The following is a 27,503-nucleotide window of genomic DNA, read 5'->3' on the forward strand; positions in this document are numbered from 1 at the left end:
ACCTGGAGTATTGCATACAGTTTTGGTCTCCAAATCTGAGGAAGGACATTATTGCCATAGAGGGAGTGCAGAGAAGGTTCACCAGACTGATTCCTGGGATGGCAGGACTTTCATATGAAGAAAAACTGGATAGATTCAGCCTGTACACGCTAGAATTTAGAAGATTGAGGGGGGATCTTATAGAAACTTACAAAATTCTTAAGTGGTTGGACAGGCTAGATGCAGGAAGATTATTCCTGATGTTGGGGAAGTCCAGAACTAAGGGTCACAGTTTAAGGATAAGAGGGAAGTCTTTTAGAACCGAGATGAGAAAATCATTTTTTACACAGAGAGTGATGAATCTGTGGAATTCTCTGCCACAGAAGGTATTTGAGGCCAGTTCAATGGCTATATTTAAGAGGGAGTTAGATGTGGCCCTTGTGGCTTAAGGGATCAGGTGGTATGGAGAGAAGGCAGGGATGGGATACCGAGTTGGATGATCAGCATTGATCATATCGAATGGCGGTGCAGGCTCGAAGGGCCAAATGGCCTACTTCTGCACCCATTTTCTATGTTTCTATGTCTATGTAAACAGTAGCTTTGTTGCATTGTCTGAAACCTGCAATGAGGGTTAGCTAATCTAGCACTGTTTCACAGATGCTGAAAAGAAGATAAGACAATGGGGGAGGGGTTAGTCTACCCCATGATAGGTGGGGGAGGAGTTGTACAGTTTGATAGCCACAGGGAAAAGGGATCTCCTGTGGCATTCTGTACTGCATCTTGGTGGAACCAGTCTGTTGCTGAAGGTGCTCCTCAGGTTGACCAGTATGTCATGGAGGGAGTGAACTGTATTATCCAAGATGCTCCGCAGTTTGAGGAGCATCCTCCCCTCCAAGGCCTACTCCAGTGAATCCAACTCCACCCTCAGGACCGAGCCAGCCTTCCTGATGAGCTTGTTAATTTTGTTGGCATCTGTGGCCTTCGCCCCGCTGTCCCAGCACATGACAGGGGAAGAAAATGGCACTGGCCACCACCGATTAATAGAGCAACTGCAGCATCTTACTGCATACGTTGAAAGAGCGGAGCCTCCTCAGAAAGTAGACAGTTTTGTCCCTTCTTATATAGTGATAAACATCCAGAAGGCAATTGTGTAATTAGAGAAGGACGAGGTGAAGAGGGGTCTTGGGAAGGGCCTCAGTCAGTGTCTGATAAAGTGCCTGAGAGAATGGCAACAAGAAACTTGTGACAGCTGAGATTAAATGGCTAGGTATAAGTACTGATGCCAGATTTTGTCAGGTTAGCCAAGTGGAAATAAATACAGGTCAAAGTGCGGCATATTTTCTGTCAGTTAAAATCACATCATCAGTGTCACAGAAGAGAAACTGGCAAAATTGACATCTTATCACACTCAGATCTACTTCCTGAAGCAAATTAACACTTAAAATATTCAATTCTTCCTCAATATTTAATAAAAGAAAAAATACATTCTGGATGATTCAAATGAAACAAAACAGTTAGAAGCAAATCAGCCAAGTCATTTCACCAACTGAGAGCTTGGATACATTTCAGTAGAATAAAGAATTCCAAAGTATTGATGCTAGATTTTGTCAAATTATCCAAGTGGAAATAATAGCAGTTCATTGAGTGGCACACTTTCTGCCAGTTAAAATCATGTTATATGATATGTGTCATATATTTAAATATCATGATACAGTTTTTTGTATTTATAAATACTCCATGTTCTAGTCTGCTAAGCAATGCCAAAGACTTTGCTCAACCAACTTGGAATCCCATCCATTCATTTCTACATACTTTTCCTTCCAATTACGTCCACTCCTTTTATAGTTCTTCAGTACATGTGCCCACCTGTAGAGCAGTGTAAGCATTGCTTTTGCTTCCTCCACTCGGCCAACCTATATCAATTCCCTAATAGCTCCCTCATCCTCTCTCAATCAGTCATCTCCTGGGAACTCCCACCTTGCTTTCCTGATCATTTCCTTCAAAGCTCATTCCAATTAACACTTCACCTAGTTATTCCCTGATGCCACCGCCCAAAATTAAAATCCTTGTAATTGGCGAGTTTCCAAGTTGAAAATATATGTACGGTAGACAAAATTGCTGGAGAAACTCAGCGGGTGCGGCAGTATCTATGGAGCGAAGGAAATAGGCAACGTTTCGGGCCAAAACCCTTCGCTGCTCTCATGTAGATCAGGGGGATTTTTAGGGAGGGAATTCAAGAGTTTAGAATTGAGGCACTTATAGGTTTTTAGTGGTAAAACAATTCATGGTTATGTTCACGTGGTCAAATCAATCTTTATTCCTGTATCTCTTGTTTACATTAGAATAAAGCTTGATATTTTAATACATAACAATCAGATGTCCTAAAACTATTATTTAATTTAAAAAAGTAATAACAATTTTAAGCATAACTATCTTTCGGATGAGACATTAAATTGAGGCTTTATACAATCCCATCACACTATTTCAAGGAAACATTAAGTGCTCTGATCAATGCTTATCTCTCAACTATTATAAGAGGAGAAAATTATTAGGTCATTATCACAATACCTTGTACAAGTATTGCCATGCATATATAAACCTAATTTTCCTACATTAAAAATCATGATTACATCTTCAGGAGAATTACTCATTAGCCATGGAATGCTTGCAAACACCCTAAGTATGTGAATGGTGCTTGAGAATATGTCTTATGTTTACCAGGCACACAAAATAGAGATAACAAATATGTGAATTAAATATATGTATGAATAAGACAAAATCATCAGAGCTTTCGTGGCTTGGTTGAAAGACTGCGAGCACAAAGGGATGCTATTTGAATGCGCCTCCATAAAGGGTAAGGTAATCCTTTGCTGGACAAGTAATATAAGATACCAGACTAAGTGGGAGCGCTAGTATGGGTGTTGTGGGCTGAAGGGACAGGTTTCCAGAGGGCTAGTATGGACAAATTTGGTGGGCAAATGGATTCTTGGGCTGGTGGCTCAGTCACTCAAGCCTGGTGTGCTGGCAGCTCACTCACTCAAGGTGGTGGGTTGGCAGTTGACTCGCGGCTATTCCTAGAAATGCCACTTCAAGCAGGGTACAAAGCCACCAAATTCAAGTGCAGTTTCGTAACACTTCAAGCAGGGTTCAAGGCCACCAAATTCAAGTGCAGTTTCCTGCCAGTTCAAGCAGAGTGCAAGGCTACCAAATTCGAGTGCAGTGTCATACCACTTCAAGCAGGGTGCAAGGCCACCAAATTCAAATGCAGTTTCATACCATTTCAAGCAGGGTACAAGGCCACCAAATTCAAGTGCAGTTTCCTGCCACTTCAAGGAGAGTGCAAGGCCACCAAATTCAAGTGCAGTGTCATACCACTTCAAGCAGCGTGCAAGGCTGGTGGGCTGGCAGTTGACATGGCTATTCCTTGAAATGCCACTTCAAGCAGGGTGCAAGGCCACCAAATTCAAGTGCAGTGTCATACCACTTCAAGCAGGGTGCAAGGCCACCAACTTCGAGTGCAGTTTCTTACCATTTCAAGCAGGGTGCGAGGCCACCAAATTCAAATGCAGTTTCATACCATTTCAAGCAGGGTGCAAGGCCACTAAGGACAGAGAGTCGTGACCTCTCCCTCTCCCTCTCACTCCCCCTTCTTGCAGAGACTGAACCACGCCCACACTTCCAGGTGTTATAGTTCCTCCCACCAGGAGGGACATGGCCTTCATGGCGGGATTGACAGGAGAGAGAATCTCAACATTTTTTAAACACTAATAACTCTTTTATTTTTCATCGATGGGAAAAATCCTTGGAACCAGATGAGCGGAGGCGGATTCTGAGTAAGGTGGCCAAAAATCACAGCCGTACGTGGTAGTTTTTTCTAAAATCAATATAAAGCGCAACCAGGAAGTGGCCAAGATTACACTTTCAATTATATTGAAGGCAAGGCAACTTTAATTAGGAAACAAGGCAACTTTAATTAGGAAACACAGCTTTAGCATTTCCAAACCAAAGGCAACACAGCTTTAGCATTTCCAAACTATATTTTCAAACCACATTAAGGGCACTGACAGGTCAGTAAAACCACACAGTTTAGTAGACATGTGTTCAGTGTTATTCACAGCTCACACTGAGAGACGTGACCCTCTCGCTCTCCCATCTTGCAGAGACTGACTGAGGCACTCAACACTTCCTGGTTTTATAGTCCCTCCGGAAGGGGCGTGGCCTTCAGGAGAGAGAAGCTCAACATTCTTTCAACACGAATAACTCTTTTATTTTTTATCGCTGGGAAAAATCCTCTTGTCCTGTGTAGCAGAGGGGGACTAAGATGGCCAAAAATCACAGCCGTAAGTGGCAGCGTTTGTTCTAAAATCAACATACAGAACAACAGGAAGTGGTCTGGATCAGACTTTTAGTAATATAGATACTTGTGTCCTGTGCTTGGCTTTCGATGGCTATATTCCAGCAATACCCCAATTATATTTTAAAGGCCTGAACCTTGGCTTTTGGCAGTCGGTGTCTAATTTTCTTGAGTTTGGAACAGTGCAGTGGTTCCCTACAGGGAAATAATTCCCCTTATATTTATATTAGAGAAACATAATTGTTCTACGTGTTTTGGTAAAAGGCTAGGTTTGAAGATCTTCACTGTGGTAACATATCTCACAACTGACGCAGAATACTAATTCAATTCAAATAAGTGATGTTCTTTTCAACCTTTAAAGTTCTAACCATAAATTTAGAATCAAGATTTCTCATTATTCAAGAATTTCAAATTACCTTCAACTTACAAAGTCCAGTCGGAATGTTATCACAGATCTGGCAAACTCCATCATAAAGTGTCAAAACCTTCGAATCACTGAACAAGGATCCATCATTTGTAATCTGTCAGAGAGAAATCAACAATACTTAAGCAAAATATTTTATATTAATTCATCTAATATTAATTCATCTTTAGATATATATACATATTTTCTAATACTTCTTAACTCCAGTTAGAAAATACAGAAAATGTATAATCCAACATATGATTGAATTCATAGATGACAAATAACAGTGATCGTCTCCAGAGTGCACCTCCTAAATAGTTTCAGAACTGAGGATCATGTGTGGAGGTCATACAAACTCTGGGAAGCAAGCAGCTGTTGCAGGAGGAAGATGCAGCTCAGAACTTAGCATGGAATTCGACCCTAGTGGGAATGTCATTCCCCCCCCCACATTTTGACTTACATTTCATTTGTTTCCCAGCTGTTTATGGGTTCATTTTTACATTTTCTCTGGTGCATTAGTTTCAAGCATTGCAACTCACGGCTCTGAATGTTTTACATGGAATAAAGTGGGTGGAGGGCATTCATGAGATATTGGTGAAGGCATTAACAAAATGGAGAAATCGCCACCATGACAATGGAAATATCTTCCAAATCAAAAGAACTTCAAAATAAAACAAAATATTTTGGATGTTAAGAGTCATACACAAGTTCCAGATAGAACTGATTTTAAGTGGCTTTTCTTAAGGTAGCTTAAGAAAAACCTCTTAAAAGTGGCTTTGGAACCACCAGGGCTACCTAAATGCTCTGGATTTTGGCTAATGCGCTGTAAAGCGGGGAAGCCTGGGATTTACTGACATATTTAGAAGGTGATCATAAACACAAAGAGTTGTACAGTGCATAAACAGTTCTTTTGGCTTACTATGCCTATTCCAACCATCGTGCTTATCTATACTAATCCCACTTTCCCGCATTAATTGCATGTCCCTCTATGCCTTGGTCATTCAAGTACTTGCCTAAATGCCTCTTAAATATTGTTACTGTTTCTGCTTCCACCACCTCCTATAGCAGCTCCTTCCAGATACTAACTTTTCTTACTCTGAAAAAAAGTTATCCATGAAATCTGCTTTAAATATCCTCCCTCTTCCTTCAAACCAATGTTATCAAGTTTTAGACACCCCTATAATGGAAAAAGACTCTAGTTATCTATCAAGTCTTTGCCTCTCATAATTTTATCTTCCTCTATCATGTCATGTCTTATCCTCATTCATTTCAGGAAAACAAACCAGTCTATCCAATCTTCCTTTACACTCCAATGTAGGCAACATCCTTATGAATCTTTTCTACACTCTTTCTAGCTTGATCACATATTTCCTCTGGTGAGGTGACCAGACTGCACACAACACCCCAAGTGGGCCTAATTGATATTTTGTACATATGACATCCCAACCCTTGTACTCATTGGCTTGATTAATAAAGGTATCCATGCCATTTGTCTTCCTCATCACGCTGTCCACCTGTGTTGCCACTTTCAGGGAAATATGTACTTGTAGCACTAGGTCTCTCCGTTTAGCAACATTCCTCACAGCCCACAATTTGCCGTTATGTCCTGGCCTGGTTTCACTTCCCAAAATGCATCACCTTGCACTTGTCTAAGTTAAACCCATTTGGATGTACTAGTGCAGGGCAAGAAAGGATTCTAAAATGGAAATAAAAGAACAGTGAAACTATTTGCTGAGACCAAAATATATAAGTGGAGCTTGAAATGGCAAGATGATGGATGACTAAAACTGTTTATGGGACAGGTCTTAGGCACATATCTACATTGGTTAATGCTTCTGAAGGATATAAGTAGGGAGTACCAAGAAATTTTCAGCTTCATGGTTCAATTCTATTTAGGGATTGGAATTCAGAGGTACTGGCAGTATTGAGTAATGCCATACAATCCCCGGAATTGGAGGTTGAGTGATGAAGAAAATCAAGAGGTCGGACACCATCAGGTTTTCTAACAGGCACAATGTACAATTGTATAAATGGACGGGTGCTTTGCCCACTTGTTAAAAAATGTAGTCCAAATAATTTCAAGATAATATTGGAATGCTAAACCTTTGCCAAAGAAAGAAGTGAGGATGCTGAGAATAACAGGAGATGCTGGGTTGTTTAGGGTGCTGGGAAACTGCAGCTTCTGATGCACAAAAACAAAATTTAGGCTGTAAATTAATTTTAATTTCTGTACAGATTTCTTCAAAAATCTTACCTTTACTTGCCACCTGGCAAATGGTTTGTCTGAAAACATGAAGTCCACAGTCTCAGTTTCCGTAGTTGTTAAGGCTGGAATTGGGCAATCAACTGCTTTGGTGCTAAGGAACTCTGCTTTTGTTGTATGCTTAGCTCCTGGTACCCATTCATTATTTATACACTGTGTTTAACAATAACAGGACAGACAAAATGAGTTTCTTGTGGATGTATATGATGACAAATGCATTCCATATCATTGCTGTGGCCAATGCTACTAAATAATAAATGTTAAATATTTTTGAGGAAGCAGAGGGATATGGTATACTAGTTCATAGCCTACAGGATACAGTATATCCGTAGCAACATGATACATCCAGAGATAAGTTATCTCACAACCAATGGGGAAAAAAAGGGAAATGGGGGATTCAGAGATATGAGATAAGTGTATGAAGGGGGCCCTTATCCTGTTCCTTTCCATTCCTTTATAATCCTACTTCTCTCCCTACCTTCATACACTCATCTCCCATTCCCGAGTCCCCATTTCGCTTTTTTCTCCCCTTCTCTCCCCAACTCACTGCTCCTTTCCATGCACATCCATCCCTCCAGCTTTACATTTCACTTCTCCTCTCATTACCCGACACTCTTTGTCTCCTTTTCACCTCGATCATTTGTCACTTACTCCACCCAACTGCCAACCTAACGTCCCCCGCATCCCATCTATCAGTTTCCAGGCTTTTTCTAGCTTCTTCTCCAACCAGTCTGAAGAAGTATCCCAATTTGAAACATCACTGAGTTACTCCAGCATTTTGTGTCTACCTTCAATTTAAACCAGCATCTGCAGTTCTTTGAAACATCACCAGTCTGTTCTCTCCTTAGATCTACCTGGCCCTTTAAGTTCTCTGTGTTTTCTTCAAGATTCCAGCACAGACACTTGTGTATCCAACTTCTGTAATGAACGCTATTCTAATTAGTCATTTGGTATGTTTGGTATTGGACATCTAAAAAAGATCCAGAAAGAATACTTGGGACTCGGTAAAAAAAACTATTTTCCTAATGCAATACTAAAATAACCCCGACTCCCATTAAGATATACATTTTTTAATTAAATATGTAATCTGCCCATCTCCATGGTCTGTTTACAGCAATCTTTCAACTTTCCATCATAATAATATTTTGCTCAGTGCATTACTAATGTATTTACTGACAAGCTATTTATTAAGGTGTTAAAATTAAAGTTTCCAGTCAGGTAGATTTTTAACCAATGTCCATATTATGAATGCAAGTCACCAAAGAAAAAACAAACAGATTGTATTAATCCAGCCCTTTCATGTACATAAAAAGCTTCAAAGTGCCTAATAACCCATACAGCACTTTGAAGTCCAATCACTAATATAACAGATGGAGCATGGCAATTAATTTGCCCAGAGCAAGATGCTACAAAGAGCATGAGGCAATTATGAAATATTCTGTTTTTGATGGTTGTTGAGAGGTAACCAAAACAATTTGCATTGCATATCATTTATAACATAGCAAAAGGTGTCGCAAGGCAATTCACAATAATGTTTTCTTCAACAAAAATGCAAGCTTTGGGCATACAAACTTTGTTTGAGACAAAGCCAAAACTTGATTTCAAGCAGCGTCAAGAATGGTAGCAAGGCAGAGAGGTTTTGGGAAGGAATTCCAGAGTCAAGGGTGTTAAAAAGTACAATCTAACAAAGATTTTTAGTTATTAAGGATATCAGCCAAATGGGATTTAATTCTGGAGATTAGCATTGGCATAAATGATCAACCAAAATCTTACTGAATTACATTGTTATACAAGGACATAATATGGAGCAATTACTGTAAGTTCAGGGATCAATGTTGCCCAGGAGATGAGGGCGGAGGGCGGAGAAAGATGAGAGCAGATTTAATGCCAAATACACTAATGTGATAATTCCACTTTACATAAAAGTTTGAATTTCCTGATAATTCTGACTGCAATGAATAACAGCAACCTTTGGAAAATCATGCTATGATACAAAACAAGGCTTTACTGCCAAGTACAAGAAGCTTTTCACTCCATTCAATAGAATGTATTTTTTCAAAAATAAAACATATTATCAATATATTAACAGTGCCCTCCATAATGTTTGAGACAAAGACCCATCATTTATTTATTTGTCTCTGTACTCCACAATTTGCGATTTGTAATAAAAAAAAATCATGTGGTTAAAGTGCACATTGTCAGGTTTTATTAATGGGCATCATTATACATTTTGGTTTCACCATGTTGAAATTATAGCTGTGTTTATACATAGTCCCACCATTTCTGGGCACCATAATGTTTGAGACACATGGCTTCACAGGTGTTTGTAATTGCTCCGGTGTATTTAAATGCCTCCTTAATACAGGTATAAGAGAGCGGTCAGCACCTAGTCTTTCCTCCAGTCTTTCCATCACCTTTGGAAACTTTTATTGCTGTTTATCAACATGAGGACTAAAGTTGTGCCAATGAAAGTCAAAGAAGCTGGTATGAGACTGAGAAACATGCTTAAAACTGTTAGAGATATCAACCAAACCTTAGGCTTACCAAAATCAACTGTTAGGAACATCATTTAGATGAAAGAGAGCACTGGTGAGCTTACTAATCGCAAAGGGACTGGCTGGCCAAGGAAGACCTCCAGAGCTGATGACAGAAGAATTCTCTCTATAATAAAGAAAAATCCTCAAACACCTGTCCGATGCACTCTTCAGGAGTCAGGTGTGGATTTGTCAATGACCACTGTCTGCAGAAGACAGAAATACAGAGGCTACACTGCAAGATGCAAACCACTGGTTAGCCACAAAAATAGGATGGCCAAGGATTGCCAAGATACCAAATTACAGTTTGCCAAGAATTACTTAAAAGAACAACCATAGTTCTGGAAAAAAGGTCTTCTGGACAGATGAGATGAAGATTAACTTATATCAGAGTGATGCCAAGAGCAAAGTATGGGGGAGAGAAGGAACTGCCCAAGATCAAAAGCATACCACCTCATCTGTGAAACACAGTGGTGGGGGTGTTATGGCTGCTGAAGGTACTGGCTCGCTTATCTTCATTGATGATACAACTGCTGATGGTAGTGCATGGGTTCCAGGGGCTAAGCATAAACAAATGCTTCAAAAATCATTGGCCGGCGGTTCATTCTACCATATAACCATATAACAATTACAGCACGGAAACAGGCCATCTCGGCCCTACAAGTCCATGCCGAACAAATTTTTTTCCCCTTAGTCCCACCTGCCTGCACTCGTACCATAACCCTCCATTCCCTTCTCATCCATATGCCTATCCAATTTATTTTTAAATGATACCAATGAACCTGCCTCCCCCACTTCCACTGGGAGCTCATTCCACACCGCCACCACTCTCTGCGTAAAGAAGTTCCCCCTCATATTACCCCTAAACTTCTGTCCCTTAATTCTGAAGTCATGTCCTCTTGTTTGAATCTTCCCTATTCTCAAAGGGAAAAGCTTGTCCACATCAACTCTGTCTATCCCTCTCATCATTTTAAAGACCTCTATCAGGTCCCCCCTTAACCTTCTGCGCTCCAGAGAATAAAGACCTAACTTATTCAACCTATCTCTGTAACTTAGTTGTTGAAACCCAGGCAACATTCTAGTAAATCTCCTCTGTACTCTCTCTATTTTGTTGACATCCTTCCTATAATTGGGCGACCAAAATTGTACACCATACTCCAGATTTGGTCTCAAGTCAAGTCAAGTCAAGTCAAGTTTATTTGTCACATACACATACGAGATGTGCAGTGAAATGAAAGTGGCAATGCTCGCGGACTTTTGTGCAAAAGACAAACAACAAAACAACCAAACAAATTACAAAACACAATCATAACACACATATTCTTTTACATAATAAATAATAGAAGGAAAAACGTTCTGTAGAGTTAGTCCCTGGTGAGAAAGGCGTTTACAGTCCGAATTGCCTCTGGGAAGAAACTCCTTCTCAACCTCTCCGTTCTCACTGCATGGCAACGGAGGCGTTTGCCTGACCGTAGCGGCTGGAACAGTCCGTTGCAGGGGTGGAAGAGGTCTCTCATGATTTTGTTTGCTCTGGAGTTGCACCTCCTGTTGTATAGTTCCTGCAGGGGGGTGAGTGAAGTCCCATAGTGCGTTCGGCCGAATGCACTACTCTCTGCAGAGCCTTCTTGTCCTTGGCAGAGCAATTCCCGAACCAGATGGTAATGTTCCCGGACAAGATGCTTTCCACCGCCGCTGCGTAGAAGCACTGTAGGATCCTCGGAGACACTCTGAATTTCCTCAATTGCCTGAGGTGGTAAAGGCGCTGCCTTGCCTTACTCACCAGTGCTGAGGCGTGTGATGACCATGTCATATCCTCAGAGATGTGGACTCCCAGATATTTAAAACAGTTCACCCTATCCACAGGATCCCCATTTATACTCAATGGAGTGTACGTCCTCGGATGATGTGCCCTCCTAAAGTCCATGATCAGCTCCTTCGTTTTTTTGATGTTCAAGAGGAGGCTGTTCTCCTGGCACCAGAGTGCTAGATCAGCCACCTCCTCCCGGTAGGCCTTCTCATCATTGTCTGAGATCAGGCCCACCACCACAGTGTCATCAGCAAACTTAATTATTGAATTGGAGCTGAACCTAGCCACACAGTCATGTGTGTACAGGGAGTACAATAGGGGGCTGAGGACGCAACCCTGGGGTGATCCTGTGCTCAGGGTGAGGGACTTCGATGTATTCCCTCCCATTTTGACTACCTGGGGCCTGGCGGTGAGAAAGTCCAGGACCCAGGCACACAGGGAGGTGTTGAGCCCCAATTCCAGTAGCTTCCCGGCCAGTCTGGTGGGGACTATCGTGTTGAAGGCTGAACTGTAGTCTATGAACAGCATCCTCACGTAGCCCCCCTTCTGGCTGTCCAGATGGGAGAGAGCGGTGTGCAAGACCTGGGAGACCGCATCGTCCGTGGACCTGTTCGGACGGTATGCAAACTGCAACGGGTCCATGTTCCGAGGGAGGAAGGCGCAGATGTGATTCTTCACCAGCCTCTCAAAGCATTTCATGACTACCGAGGTAAGGGCCACCGGACGGTAGTCATTCAGGCAGGCTGGGGAGGCATTTTTTGGTACCGGTACAATGATGGATTTTTTGAAGCAGGCAGGGACCACGGACTTGTCCAGGGAGAGGTTGAATAATGTAGTGAGCACTGGAGCTAGCTGCGTAGCACAGGACTTGAGTACTCGCCCCGAGATGCCATCAGGGCCTGCAGCTTTTCTCGTGTTCACCCGTGTCAGTGCCCTCCTCACGTCGTGCTCGGACAGCGAGAATGTGTGCATATTCCTCCCTTCAGCTTCGTTAGCCAGCCCGCTGTCGGTATTGTCGATAGTCGGCAGACCTGTAGTGGTGTTGCCCCTCTCGAAACGAGCGTAGAAGGAGTTCAGGTCGTCAGCTAGGGAGGTGCCGGCACATGCGGGTGAGGGAGGGGTGCTTTGGTAGTTGGTTACAATCCGTAGCCCCTGCCACAGGCTTCTGGTGTCCTGCTGCTCCATGTGTAACTCCATCTTGTCCCTGTACCTTCTCTTTGCGTCCTTCACCGCCCTTCGCACTCACCAATGCCTTGTACAATTTTAACATTACATCCCAGCTTCTATACTCAATGCTCTGATTTATAAAGGCTAGCATACCAAAAGCTTTCTTTACCATCCTATCTATATGAGATTCCACCTTCAAGGAACTATGCACGGTTATACCCAGATCCCTCTGTTCAACTGTATTCTTCAATTCCCTATTGTCCTATTTTGATTTGTCCTGCCAAGGTGTAGCACCTCACATTTATCAGCATTAAACTCCATCTGCCATCTTTCAGCCCATTTTTCCAAATGGCCTAAATCACTCTGTAGACTTTGGAAATCCTCTTCATTATCCACAACACCGCCTATCTTGGTATCATCTGCATACTTACTAATCCAATTTACCACACCTTCATCCAGATCATTGATGTACATGACAAACAACAAAGGACCCAACACAGATCCCTGAGGCACTCCACTAGTCACCTGCCTCCAACCCGATAAACAGCCATCCACCATTACCCTCTGGCTTCTCCCATTCAGCCACTGTTGAATCCATCTTGCTATTCCTGCATTTATACCCAACAGTTGAACCTTCTTAACCAACCTTTCATGAGGAACCTTGTCAAAGGCCTTACTAAAGTCCATATAGACAACATCCACTGCTTTACCCTCGTCAATTTCCCTAGTAACCTCTTCAAAAAATTCAAGAAGATTAGTCAAACATGACCTTCCAGGCACAAATCCATGTTGACTGTTCCTAATCAGACCCTGTTTATCTAGATGCTTATATATATTGTCTCTAAGTATCTTTTCCATGAATTTGCCCACCACTGAAGTCAAACTAACAGGTCTATAATTGCTAGGTTTACTCTTAGAACCCTTTTTAAACAATGGAACAACATGCGCAGTACGCCAATCCTCGGGGACTATTCCCGTTTCTAATGACATTTGAAATATTTCTGTCATAGCCCCGGCTATTTCTACACTAACTTCCCTCAATGTCCTAGGGAATATCCTGTCCAGACCTGGAGACTTATCCATTTTTATATTTCTCAAAAGTGTCAGTACTTCTTTTACTTTGAACCTCATAGTATCCATAGCTACTCTACTAATTTCCCTTACCTCACATAATTCAATATCCTTCTCCTTGGTGAATACCGAAGAAAAAAAATTGTTCAATATCTCCCCCATCTCTTTTGGCTCTGCAGATAGCTGTCCACTCTGTCTCTCCAATGGACCAATTTTATACCTCCTTATCCTTTTGCTATTAATATAGCTGTAGAAACCCTTTGGATTGACTTTCACCTTACTTGCCAAAGCAACCTCATATCTTCTTTTAGCTTTTCTAATTTCTTTCTTAAGATTCTTTTTACATTCTTTATACTCCTCAAGCACCTCATTTACTTCATGCTGCCTATAATTATTGTAGATCTCCCTCTGGAGTATTGTGTACAGTTGTCGTCTCCTAATTTGAGGAAGGACATCCTTGTGATTGAGGCAGTGCAGCGTAGGTTCACAAGATTGATCCCTGGGATGGCTGGACTGTCATATGGGGAAAGATTGAAAAGACTAGGCTTGTATTCACTGGAGTTTAGAAGGATGAGGGGGATCTCATAGAAAAATATAAAATTATAAAAGGACTGGACAAGCTAGATGCAGAAAAAATGTTCCCAATGTTGGGCGAGTCCAGAACCAGGGGCCACAGTCTTAGAATAAAGGGGAGGACATTTAAGACTGAGGTGAGAAAATACTTTTTCACCCAGAGAGTTGTGAATTTATGGAATTCCCTACCACAGAGGGCAGTGGGGGCTAAATCACTGGATGGATTTAAGAGAGAGTTAGATCGAGCTCTTGGGGCTAGTCGAGTCAAGGGATATGGGGAGAAGGCAGGCGCGGGTTATTGATAGAGGACGATCAGCCATGATCACAATGAATGGCGGTGCTGGCTCGAAGGGCCGAATGGCTTCCTCCTGCACCTATTTTCTATGTTTCTATCTTGTACCTGACCACTACTATATATTGGGCATCAATGTCTGGTATAAATGAGATTCCGCATGGATTGTAAGGATAAATAACCATGCTTTATTTATTTTGACTGGGACAAATTAATTAGCGGTCTCAACTTCCCCTGATAGATCCCATGAATTTCTGTATTGATTTGCTGCCAGAATTCTCCAATTCCATCTAGTAACCTTGATGCTGTGAAAATCCTGTTTTCCTAGCGAATCAAAGTAATAATAAACCACCTGTTGTAACAAATCACTATTTACATGTATCATTATCTGTAAGTATATTTTCAAGCATTTCCATCACTGTCCCTTTTCTTTTTTCCCATTGACACTGATTCCTTGCCCTCTATCCTCATGCAGCTTGCCAAGGCACCAATTATCTACATGGGGAGACTTGAGTGTTTCTTGAACATCTGAGATTAGTTATGTGTTCATGGAGTCATTGCTTGATAACTATCGGGAACAGGCACACCGCATACGGAAAACACTGACAAATGGCAGTACTAACTGAAGTCAACGTGCACAGAATAGGAACAAACTTGGCAATTTTCTGCTCTGCGCCGCTTAGTGTCTTAGCGGACAAATAACAGAATCGTCCAAACTGCGGTGTTTATAATTGTTATTAACATATGATGAGCTTTTGACATCTCTGGGCCCCTAATTTTGAAGGTCGATCTCATTGAAATATACCGAATAGTGAAAGGCCTGAATAGGGTGGATGTGGAGAGGATGTTTCTGCTAGTGGGAGTGTCTAAGACCAAATGGCATAGCCTCAGAATAAAAGGACGTACCTTTAGAAAGGAGGAGGAATTTTTTTAGTTAGTGTGGTGAATCTGGGGAATTCATTGCCACAAATGGCTGTGAAAGCCAAGTCATTGAGTATGTTTAGATATATCCTTTATTGTCATTCAGACCTTTCGGTCTGAACGAAATTATGTTGCCTGCAGTCATACACAGAATCAATAATAACATAACATACAATAAACACAAATTAAACATCCACCACAGTTTAAAGTTGAGATTGGCAGGTTCTTGATTAATAAGGTTATGGGGAGAAGGCAGGAGAATGGGGTTGAAGGAAAGATAGATCAGTCATTATTGAATCATGGAGTAGACAGGCCTAATCATTCACCTATAACATGAATGTATTAACTATGACTCTTTAATCCCTGAATGTACCCCTGTGACATAACACAATCTCCAGGACAAGGGGTCACAGCTTAAGGATAAGGGGGAAATCCTTTAAAACCGAGATGAGGAGAACTTTTTTCACACAGAGAGTGGTGAATCTCTGGAACTCTCTGCCACAGAGGGTAGTTGAGGCCAGTTCGTTGGCTATATTTAAGAGGGAGTTAGATGTGGCCCTTGTGGCCAAGGGGATCAGAGGGTATGGAGAAAAGGCAGGTACGGGATACTGAGTTGGATGATCAGCCATGATCATATTAAATGGCGGTGCAGGCTCGAAGGGCCGAATGGCCTACTCCTGCACCTAATTTCTATGTTTCTATGTTTTACTGTTATATCAGACAAGGCTGTCTGTTGTAAATGTACTACCTTTAACATGGGATGTTTTGCTGGTGGCGCAACCTCTGCTATTTGCCTCAGTGGGTGGCAACTGTATCAGAACCAAAAATTAGCTTTAAGTTCAAACAGACACCCAAGCAATCAGCAATGCAATTCCATGCCTCTTGAAGAATGTCTTGTCTTCCCCTCTTATCACAATGCATTGCCCAGTCTTACTACAAACACATTTCTCAATATTTCATGTGTTTAAGAAGGAACTGCAGATGCTGGAGAATCGAAGGTACACAAAAAGCTGGAGAAACTCAGCGGGTGCAGCAGCATCTATGGAGCTGGGTTTCGACCCGAAACGTTGCCTATTTCCTTCGCTCCATAGATGCTGCTGCACCCGCTGAGTTTCTCCAGCTTTTTTGTGCACTCTCAATATTTCATGTTCCCATTCACTACCGTGGAACTTTATCACAGTTTTTTGGCTCTATCTATATCTATATCAATATAACATTAAAACTCTGTGGCTGCTGGCTGGCTGCCTGCTGGCCTGCTGTGTTTCTGCCTGACTTGTGGTTGCCAGCCTTTGATTCGTTGCTACACCAACGTTAGACCCAGAAACGCCGAGTTTATTTCCATTTCGGTAGAGATTTCACTTTTCATTCAAAGTATCCACTCCTCATTAAATTTTGTTGTGTTTATGTACACATCTTTAATAAAATCCTTCTCCCCCCCCACTCACTAATTTTGTCGCCTCCTGCTGGCCAGCAACCATAACGGCTGCCGGCGCCCGCATCTCGCCTCAAAGACGCCATTTAAAAACAGCCGCACTGCTGATTCCTGGGCCGCTTGAGTTGGAGGACCACTTCTCCTGTGGGGGCAACGGGTAGGGAATGGCTGCGTTGGGGGAGCAAACCCAACGGGTCTGCACTTGGTCTAGTATTATATAATAATACAACAAGGGAACAGGCCCGCAATGCCCGTGCCAAATCCAATGCCTAGCCAAATTGATCTCCTCTGCTTTCACATGATTCATATCCCTCCATATCCCTCCATATCCCCCTCTCTTCCCCCTCCCCTGCTTCTCCACCCCCTCTCCATCCCATCTCCCTCCTTCCCTCCACCCCACTCTCTCCCCTCATCTCCCTCCCCCCCTCTCCGTCTCTCTCTTTCTCTGCCCCATTCTGTTTGCCCCTCAAGATAGGGTGGGGATGGGGTAAAAGGAGCCAATGAATAATAGTAAAATAATATCAAGGGGGTGGGGTGGTTAGTGTGTGTGTGTGCGCGGAGGGGGGTTAGTGTGGGGGGGGGGTGGTTGGTTATGTGTGTGGGGGTGGGGGTGGGGGGGTGGTTAGTATGTGCGTGTGGGGGCATGGTGGTAAGTGTGTGTGTGTGTGTGGGGGGGAGGGGTGGTTGTGTGTGTGTGTGTGTGTGTGTGTGTGTGTGTGTTGGGGGGTGGTTAGTGTGTGTGTGGGGGGGGGGGGGGGGGTGTGGCCGGGGGTGGTTAGTTTGTGTGTCATTCCGCAACCTCCCCCCCCCCCACCCACGCGTTGAATGGATGGGACCCCTCACCCTCTCCCCTCCCTCCCCTGCCTCACTTTCCCACTCTCTCCCCTTCCCCATCTCACCCCCTCTCTCTCCACATTCCCCCCTCTGCCCCACTCCTTCCTCTGCCCCCCTTCCCCTCTCTCCTCCTCCTCTCTCTCCCTCCCCCTCCTCTCTCTCCCACCCACCTCCACCCTCTGCCCCCCCCCTCTCCCTCCATTTCTCCCCTCCCAGTTTCTCCCCTCCTCCCACCCCCCCTCTTCCGCTCCTCCAACCCCCTCTCCCAGCCCCTCCACCACCTCCCTTCCCCCCCACCCCCTCCCCCCATCATTCCCCCCTCCCCCTCTCTCCCCCCCTCCCCCTCCCCCCCTCCCTCCCCCCCCCTCCTCCTCTCCCTCCCTCCCCTTCCTCTCCTCCTCTCCCCTCTCTCTTTCTCTTCCCCTCTCCCTCTCTCTCCCCTTTCTCTTCACCTCTCCTCCTCTCTCCTCCCCCCCCCTCTCTCTCCCCCTCTCCCTCCTCTCTCCCCCCTCCCTCTCTCTCTCCCCCCCCCCCCTCTGCTCCCCCCTCACCCCACTCTCTCTCCCTCACCTCCACTCCCCCCCTCTCAACCCCCTCCCCCCTCCACTGCCCCCCTCTACTCCCCTGTGTGTGTGTGTGTGGGGGTGGTTAGTGTGCGTGCAAAGCCGCAGCACCCCAGCCGCCCCCCCCCCCCCCCAAATTGGCGCGTTGGGGGAAACCTGCACTTGCTCTAGTCTCCTTTAAACTTTGCCCATCTCACCTTAAAGCCATGCCCTCTCATCCTTGACAATTCCACCCTCGGAAAAAGGGTCTGATTCTCTACCCTATCTATGGGTCTCATAATTTTATATGCTTCTGTCAGGTCTCCCCTCCAGCATTCCAGAGAAAATAGTTCAGGTTTGCCCAACATCTCTTTGTAGCTAATACACACTAATCCAGGCTGTATTCTCGTAATCCTCTTCTATATCCTGTCCAACACCTCCATGTCCTTCCTGTACTGGGGCGACCTGAACTACACATAATACTCCACATGCAGCCTGACCAAAGCACAGTCCAACCAATGCAATCAGGACTATTTGCATGATCACTAGTGCACATTCCTGGTCCATAATGGACACTATATGACCAATACAGATTTGGTCCAGCTTACATATGCTGCCTGAAAAGGCTTTTGTTTGCACTGGATAGTTTTATGTTATTTAGTTGGCAAGATAAAATCAACATGAAATCTTAGACAGCTTGGCTTAGATTGCAATAGGTTACTGGCATGAAAAAAAGTTTGTCATGTATTATTTTACTTTGTTCTTAATGTATACTTGCATGGTTAGAATCATGAGATAACAAACTTCTCTGGTAAGCTTAACTGATTTCTACTGAATGGCTTTGATAGACGTAGGCTTCACTGGAATTTGCCTTTCATTGTGTGTGCAGGCAAGAGTCCAGTCAAATGCAGTCAATCACTCAAATATTCTTGGGAATATATATCTTATCAGCTACTATCTCATAATTTTGTTCTGCAGAAATAAAGCCATTATTCCTTTCTTAAATATACATCACAATTTTACTAATAGATGTTTTACAATGGAATGTTTTTATTTTTAATAGTGCTTGTCATAGCTTGACCATTAAATGTACAGTCCATGTCAGTAAGTGCAAGTATGTGTCACTGTATAATTTTGTTTAGTTTTATTTGATTCAAGGATGAAAGCAGTCTAAAGGGACACATTATTTCAAATCACTATACCAGAAAATCCTTACCGCCAAGCTGATAACTTCACACCGGAGATGCGGAGAGTCCCTGAAGCCCAGGCCAAATACTCGGATACTATTGCATTCGTAGATTCGAATATCACAGAGGCCATTATTCTCCAAATCAGTAATCTCAGGAGGCCGAGCTTAAAAATGGAAAAGCATCCACAATAAATTTGATCTGCACTAAGTAAACATGCTGAAAAAACATTTTAACTGCAAACAGCTTTGGCTCTTTAAAAATATGGCTAATTTCGATGCAAACATAGATGTTTCCTTCTTTTATAATAAGAAAAAAATATTACTTAGTTTTAATTACTTATATTTTTAACTCATTAGAACTGAACATACCTGACACTCACAATTCTCAAAAAGATTTATATTTCGACCACAGAAGGAAGAAAGCCAATGAAAGACAATGAAAGCATTCAAGCAAACGCAAGACATTATAGGGAAGTTTATTTCATATTTACTAGAAAGCCAACTCTTGCCAATCATGTATAAATTATTGAATCTCTAACAATATCTATAACTACACGCCACCGGGTGGCGCCAGCAATAGCTGCCGCGCCAACAGTCCTTTCTTTCTTTGTGTCTGTTTTGTATGTGCTAAATGTATGTTTTTTAGTGTTCTTTAGCTTGTTTTAAGTAGGGGGCGGGGGGGGGGGGGGGGTGTAGTTGGGCAAAACTTTTTCTAATTGCTTACCTCGACGGAGATGCGATTTTTTTCCGTATCATCACTCCGTCCACACTGCAACATACATCGAGGAGTTGCTGATTTTTGTTGGAGATCGCCCGGGAGCTCCATCGCGGGAGCCTGCGGACTTACCATCACGGAGCTCACGATCCCTGTCGGGGGTCGTCTTTGGGGCTCCAACCGTGGAAGCCTGCGAACTTTAACATCACGGAGCTCGCGGCACTGGTTAGAGACTGACATCGGGGACTCCAAGCAGCAGGAGTTTCGATCGCCCCGACGCGTGAGTTTCGATCGCCCCAATGCGGGAGTTTCGATCGCCCCGACGCGGGGGCTTCAACCTCTGGCTGCGGGAGATTCGATTGTCTCGACTGCAGATGGTTCAACTGCCCCGACCACGGGAGAATAAAGAGGATGGAGATTTGACCTTATTGCTTTACTACATCAGTGAAGAACTTGTGGAATCCGCTGTGGTGGATGTTTATGTTAACCTTTATGTAGTTACGTGTCTTATTGCATTTTTTTAATATGGCTGTATGGGAATTCGAATTTCACTGTACCTTAATTGATACATGTGACAATAAACTGTCCTTGAAACCTTGAATATCACCCAATTTATGGTGTAAATATTCCCGCAACCAACTCATTGAAAACCTTGACAATTACTGTAATACTGCTGAAACTGTGCACAATCAGAAAATAAATAAAAACACAGAATAAGAAATAACACAAATTAAACATTTGAGTAACCCCAAGCTGTGCTCTGATATTCTATTCTAAGTGATGAGGGCAATCCGCTCTATTCTTGGGATATAGAATCTCATTAAATAGGTGCAGTTTTGTAAACTCTGCCAAATGCAGCCATTCACTACTCCATGTTAGCCACCGCTGTAAGCAATCCTCTGACAGGAGTTATCCCTCATCAAAATTTAGAGAGAGCATTTTCTGTTGCTATATGTGAAGCCACAATGGATTAAAAATTAAAAGAGCTCTTGCTGAGACCACACACATAAAATTATGAGAAATGGCCGCTGCTTTAAGGAGAAGCCTCTACCAGAGGTGCACGAATCAAAGGATACAGTTCAAATCCATTGCATGTTAGCAACCAAATACTAAATCCTTCGCCAGTAAGGGAAGAGTGTAATAAAAGTACAATATTATTAACAGCTGAACACAATTTGTCTGTGTAAATTAACATGTCAAATAACAATGTTTAATTGTGTGTGCCAGCCTTACATTATTATGCTTGAACACATCGGGCAGCAAAAAAAGCTGAAATATCCAAAAAATAAGGTCAAGAGAGTCACTGTGCATTTACTGGAGACAAACACCCAAATCCTATCACTCTTGACTGCAGGCATTCACTTCCTGACTTACTCCTCATTGCCCATGCAATTTATTTCTGTGGTCCTTCTGAGCCAAGTCATACTTCTTTACTAACTCCTTAGTTTTAGTTTAGTTTAGAGGTACAGTGTCGAAAAAGGCCCTTCGGCCCACCGTGTCCGTGCTAACCAACGATCACCCCATACCCTAAAGCTCTCTTACACACTAGGGACAATTTACATTTTTTCCAAAGCCAATTAACCTACAAATTCTGTACTTCCTTATGGGTGGAAACCGGAGCACCCAGAGAAAACCCAATTGGTCAAGGGAAGAATATACAAACTTTGTACAGACATCATCCATAGTCAGGTTCAAACCCGGGTCTCTGGTGCTGTAAGGCAGCAACTCTACTGCTGTGCCACCATGCCACCCCTTTGAAGAGTTTGTGCACCATAAAATAAATATGGAGCCCAATTTCTCAAGTTTTGAGTTATGCTTGTTGAATCAAGTTACTTTTGCCCCTACTTGCACCAGTTCTACCTCCCCTTGAAGAAGTCCAGGGTAGGCTCTAAGAAACACCAACTGGTTACAGAGTGGTGCAAACCACTATTAAAATTGAAACCCCTGGCTGAAGTCCTAATTAATTTAACAACTTGATTGGCAATGGCTGAATGCCTCAAGCACATTCAGGAGGAGGCATCACAAATCACACCCACAGCAAGCATTCGTTGGATGAGGTTTAGTTTAAGTATGCAGTCCCTGTGGTTCCCAACTCTGCACTGGACCGCTTGGACAATAAGATCATGTATGTCAGGCTGTTGTTCATCCTTTAGTACAAACCTTCTTAATCAGGTGTTTTGTAATTATAAAATGGCGTAATCTAGCAGTTGAAATGTTACAAATTGATTTTGCAATTCAGCAAAATTAGAAACGACGTTAAATCCCTGTCTCATGGTGCGAGTCGACCCACGAGTGACCCCGGGTTTAAAATAAATTGCGTACAATTAGCGTAGCAGGAACGCGGAACTTGTGGACGCAACTTAGCGGCTCGTAGCGCTAACGGCAGGTACCCAGAAAACTTGTTAACTCTTGAAAAACTTTCAACATGATGACAAATTTCCATGAGTCAAATTTACTCTTGAAGTTAAAATTTGAAACATTTAAACTCGTTGTAAGAACGAAGTAGCCCGTGAGTTTACCGTAGTGACTCATGAATAACTCATGGGTTTGGCCTGAGGGCCAGAAGTGAAATGTTGAAGATTAGTCAGATCTTAATGGAACATTTTCAGTGAAGGAGCAAAAAGCACTCACCGGGGATCTGAGAAACAGTGGCAAAAAGAATGAACCATGCAGTGTGGGGAAAGCCGCATTGCAAGAGTTAATTAGTTCCCTTCAGAACTTTAACTTTTCACATTGAAACGGTGCCATGAATCCTTGTTAGATTAATGGACTTTTTTATGGAGAAGCAGATATATGGGACAGGTGTCCCATCTCAGGATTTATATCCGACAAATGTTATGCATTTATACAGGGAATTTTCTCAGGCATCACTTTCCACCCAGTCTGTCCACGTTAAGGAGGCTTTCAGTTGTGAGCCAAGACTGTAGCCACTTGTGAAGTACACTTGATGCCCTGATGGTGAATCATTTCCTTTCAAGCGACAAGGTGCCTTCTAGCTTTTCAAGGTGTGTAGGATATCTGTTGGTTCACACATCACCCAGCCTGCAGTCCTAGCCCACTACAGTTCCAGGGAGGTCCCATGAAACCGGCTGGCTGGTCTGTCTTGTGTTCGCAAACCCATTGCATGCAGCACCAGAAATTACTGCCGGGGTCCACTCCACTTGGTTTCCTCAAGTAAGCAGTAAATTACTATTAAACCTTGACATGCTTTACATAGTGACATATTCTAACATCCAGGCAAATTGTGAAGATTGTGTAATGGAAAGAAGGGGTGGAAGGATGGGGTGGGCGGAGAAGGGGAAGGGTACATGGGTGAGCTGCACACTTTCCCGAGATCGTTCTTCAGGCCAGGTCTTATTATAGTGAAAAAAAAACTGCATGACATCACTATCACCATGTGATGATTTTTCCACACGTCGGTAGACGTTGTTGGCTCAAGAGTAACTCGGGAGAGGAACTTGGTAACTCGGGAGAGGAACTTGGTAACTCGGGAGAGGAACTTGGAACATCACAGAAATGAGAAGTAAGCGGCAAACTTAGACATACCCGTGGGAACTCGGTTAAACTCTTGAACATAAACTTGGAATCTCGTACACAACCACGAGTCTGATTTTTTCTTTCATACGGGATCATTCGTGGGTGGACTCGCACCGTGGGACAGGCTTTAAGGAATGGCAGAAAACACCAAGAGTTCAGGCTCAAGAATGTTTAATTGTCACATGTATGGCAATGGCTAACAACCCTGATGTATGAATATTGATTTCTCTAATTTCAATTAACGCTTGCATTCCCTCTCTCTCCGTCCCTCCCCCATCATACTCATCCAATTAACTTCACTGCCATCCTCCTTAGTTTCATTGTCTGTATCCACTCGTTATTACCTTTTCTACAACCAACAATGGAACATTGTGGGCTCCACCTTTCCTCGATCATTGTTCCTGGCTTTGATTCTCTGTTTCTCTGCCACAGAATGTAGTTGAGGCCAGTTCATTGGCTATATTTAAGAGGGAGTTAGATGTGGCCCTTGTGGCTAAGTGGATCAGGGGGTATGGCGAGAAGGCAGGTACGGGATACCGAGTTGGATGATCATTGAATGGCGGTGCAGGCTCGAAGGGCCGAATGGCCTACTCCTGCACCTATTCTCTATGTTTCTATGTTTACATACCCTTCATTCATTTGTTATTTGTATCTTCCTATACCTCTAATTTCCTCTCCCCTGACTCTCAGTCAGAAGAAGGGTCGTGACCTGAAACGTCACCTATTCATTTTCTCCAGAGATGCTGCGTGCCCGTTGAGTTACTCCAGTATTTTGTGTGTACCTTCCATGTAAACCTGCATCTGCAGTTATTTCCTACACAACATGCCCTCTAGTGTACACCTGTAGAACTGTGTTGGACTATTCAGTGACATACACATCTCCTCAATCTTTGAAGGAAGTAGACGTGTCGATGGGTTTTGTTTTCTGATTGCATCAATGTGCTGGGCCCAGGACAGATCTTCGGAGATTTCCAAGCCTAGGAACTTGAAGTTGTTGACTCTCTGTCTCTGGATCCTTGGCTTTACCCTTCTAAAGTCAACAATCAGCAGTGATTTTGCAAGACTGTCGTTCTGGCGCAATTCAATTAGATCGTCAATCTCCCTCCTGTATTCTGACATTACCTGGTACTTGTTCAACAATGGTGGTGTTGACAGCCAATTTATAATTAGCGATGGGGCTTTGCCTGGTTGCAGGGTATAGAGTGACCAGAGCAGGAGATATGGAATCAAGGGATATGGGGAGAAGGCAGGCATTGATTGGGGATGATCAGCCATGATCACAATGAATGGCGGTGCTGGCTCGAAGGGCCAAATGGCCTCCTCCTGCACCTATTTTCTATGTTTCTATGTTTCTTTAAACTATAAAGAGTTAAAATTTGAAGGTAGTATTGCTTCTTTGGCTCATGAACTACCAATTATAATGTAGAAACCCTTTCCAGTTCAGGGCATTGCTCATCCTTTTGCACAAAAACTCTAAGGTTAGAATTGGTTATTACATCAAGTATTACTTCAGTGCTATGGCTTTACATAAAATAAATAAAGATTATTTAATCTAAATCCAAGAGGACATGCTTCCAGTGACAGGTTTTCCATAATTTGTCATAAATTACACATCTCAATGAGCCTTTAATTTTTGAAATGAAAACTATTGCACTGCTGGCTGAGTATGCTTTTGTAAAGCTGCAGTTCTGACTTCCCGTGGCAGCATATCAAGAAGGATCTGAACTACAATTCCCAAAGACTAGGAATATGGTCCATTTAACTTTGTAACGACTAACTGGCAACAGCAAAAACAAACTTTTCCAATTATTTCAGTAGAAAATGTGTAGGTAGACATAAAATGCTGGAGTAACTCAGCGTAACAGGCAGAATCTCTGGAGAGAAGGAATTCTTTCTCTCCAGATATGCTGAGTTACTCCAGCATTTTGTGTCGATCTTCACTATATGATTTAAATTATACTTTAAATGGTAATTTATGTAAATAACTAAAATCAGATAAGGTGGGAATGTGCTCATTAAGTTATTAAATCAGTGTGAATCAAAGGAAAAATAGACCTTTCCAAAAATGTTCAGAAAGCAATAGATAGAAAAATAAAAACTATGTTACACTGATAATTAGGAGGGTAAATTTCAACCTCTAAAAAGTAAATTAAGCCATAATCATTATTTTGTATCTCATTGGTAAAAGTTATGTCAGTAAAGATTTCAGAGAGTAACTCGCATCCTAACTCTACAAAGCCTGCCCAACATCTAGAAGGCTCGTCATGAGAATGGATGAGTGCAGCATCAGCAACTCTCAAGAAGTTCATCACTATTTAGGACATGGCAGCCCCCCCGTTTGGTTACATCCAAAACCATTAATTCACTCCACCATCAATGTAAATTTTTTTTTTATTTTTTTTTTTTATTAGAAGCAATTGTACAAGAATAAAACATTCGGCATCTACAATTATACAATTATTGTACAGCATTTTTATCCTTATAACCTTTTTTTTTTAAAGGAAAAAAAGGAAACAAGAAAAAAAGGGAAAGCAAGAAAAGAAGAAAGAAAAAAAATGAAGGGATAAAATAGAAAAGAACAAGAAAAAGACCCCTAAGTTACCAAAGCAGTGCAGCAGAGAGAAAGAGGAATAAGAAAAGATTGAGATATACCTTGCCCCTTCACCCTTCGTAGCATCGGATTTAAATTTAAATTTGTGTTTCACCATACTATTGCTGTAACAATTCAGTAAATGGTATCCATGTCTTAAGAAATTCATCTGTTTTTTTCTGCCAAGACAAGCCTAATGTTTTCCAAGTGTAGTGTCTTGGACATATCTGTAATCCACATCTTCACTGTGGGTTCACTGTGGTTATTAATTTTTCGCCATTATTAGGCCGTAGTTGAGGAAACGTCTTTGAAATATCGTTAGCTCAGAACAGGCCTCTGACATATCTAATATGATCAGTTTTATATCTGGGTCCAATTTAGTTTTAACTATTTTGGAAAAGATATCAAATATTCCCCTCCAGAAATTTTGTAACTTTGTGCAGGAAGCAAAAAAGTGGGTTATGTTCACTTCTTGAAGGAGACATTTATCACAAATAGGAAACATTTGGGAAGATCTTGTTCAATTTAGACTTTGAGTAATAAAGTCTGTGCAGTATTTTAAATTGTATCAGGGAGTGCCTAACATTAAGAGAGCAGTAATATATGTATAAAAGGCTTTCCTCCCAACTATCCGTTGAGATTGATAAGCCCATTTCATCTCCCCATGCTTGCCTAATCATTTCAGAAGGTGGGATATGTGCAGTTAAAAGGATATTGTAAATATTGGATATTAACTTACTTGTATCCACCTTTCTATTCATGCATTCGTCTAATATATCTGGGCCCATAGAATGACAGTCGTGCGTGTGTGTTTTCATATAGTCTCGGATTTGAAGCTATCTAAAAAAATTACTAGCTTTCATATGATATTTCTCCTGTAATTCTTGCAACGAGAGGAAGATCCCCTTGTCGTAAAGATCTCCCAGCATTTTAATTCCTGAGTTTTTCCATTGTGCAAACCCCTTATCTAAAGTAGACGGTTTAAACGAGGGATTGTTGGCGATTGGTAAAAGGAGAGAGAAATTTCTCAATTTGAGAGTTGATTTCAACTGTGTCCAAATTCGTAGGGTGCTATGAATTATCGGATTATTCTCATATGTTGATTTATTCAGATGTATTGGAGAAAGTAGAATCGCGCCTATATTGAAAGGTGAACAATCTTCCCGCTCCATTTTTAACCAGTTTACTTGTTGACATGTATCATCCATCCAGTAGATTACATTTTTAATATTAGTTGCCCAGTAATAGAAAAGAAAATTGGGGAGAGCCAGTCCACCGTTTTCTTTAGGTTTACATA

At 42.4% G+C, this 27,503-nt stretch overlaps 1 protein-coding gene across 2 annotated transcripts in view; it reads right to left on the bottom strand.

The window, feature by feature from the left end:
• The window catches only part of si:ch211-246m6.5 (von Willebrand factor D and EGF domain-containing protein), a 214,414-nt gene that overhangs the window by 88,504 nt on the left and 98,407 nt on the right, over positions 1-27,503 (bottom strand). For both annotated transcript variants that reach the window (XM_055638663.1, XM_055638664.1), the window contains 3 exons: positions 19,392-19,528; positions 6,994-7,155; positions 4,750-4,854 (listed from right to left, as the gene is read on the bottom strand). In XM_055638663.1, the coding sequence (XP_055494638.1) occupies positions 4,750-4,854; positions 6,994-7,155; positions 19,392-19,528 (404 nt within the window). The remainder of the gene's footprint in view (positions 1-4,749; positions 4,855-6,993; positions 7,156-19,391; positions 19,529-27,503) is intronic.

The sequence above is a fragment of the Leucoraja erinacea genome, chromosome 7 (genome assembly GCF_028641065.1).
Source record: "Leucoraja erinacea ecotype New England chromosome 7, Leri_hhj_1, whole genome shotgun sequence".
Taxonomy (NCBI): Eukaryota; Metazoa; Chordata; class Chondrichthyes; order Rajiformes; family Rajidae; genus Leucoraja; species Leucoraja erinaceus.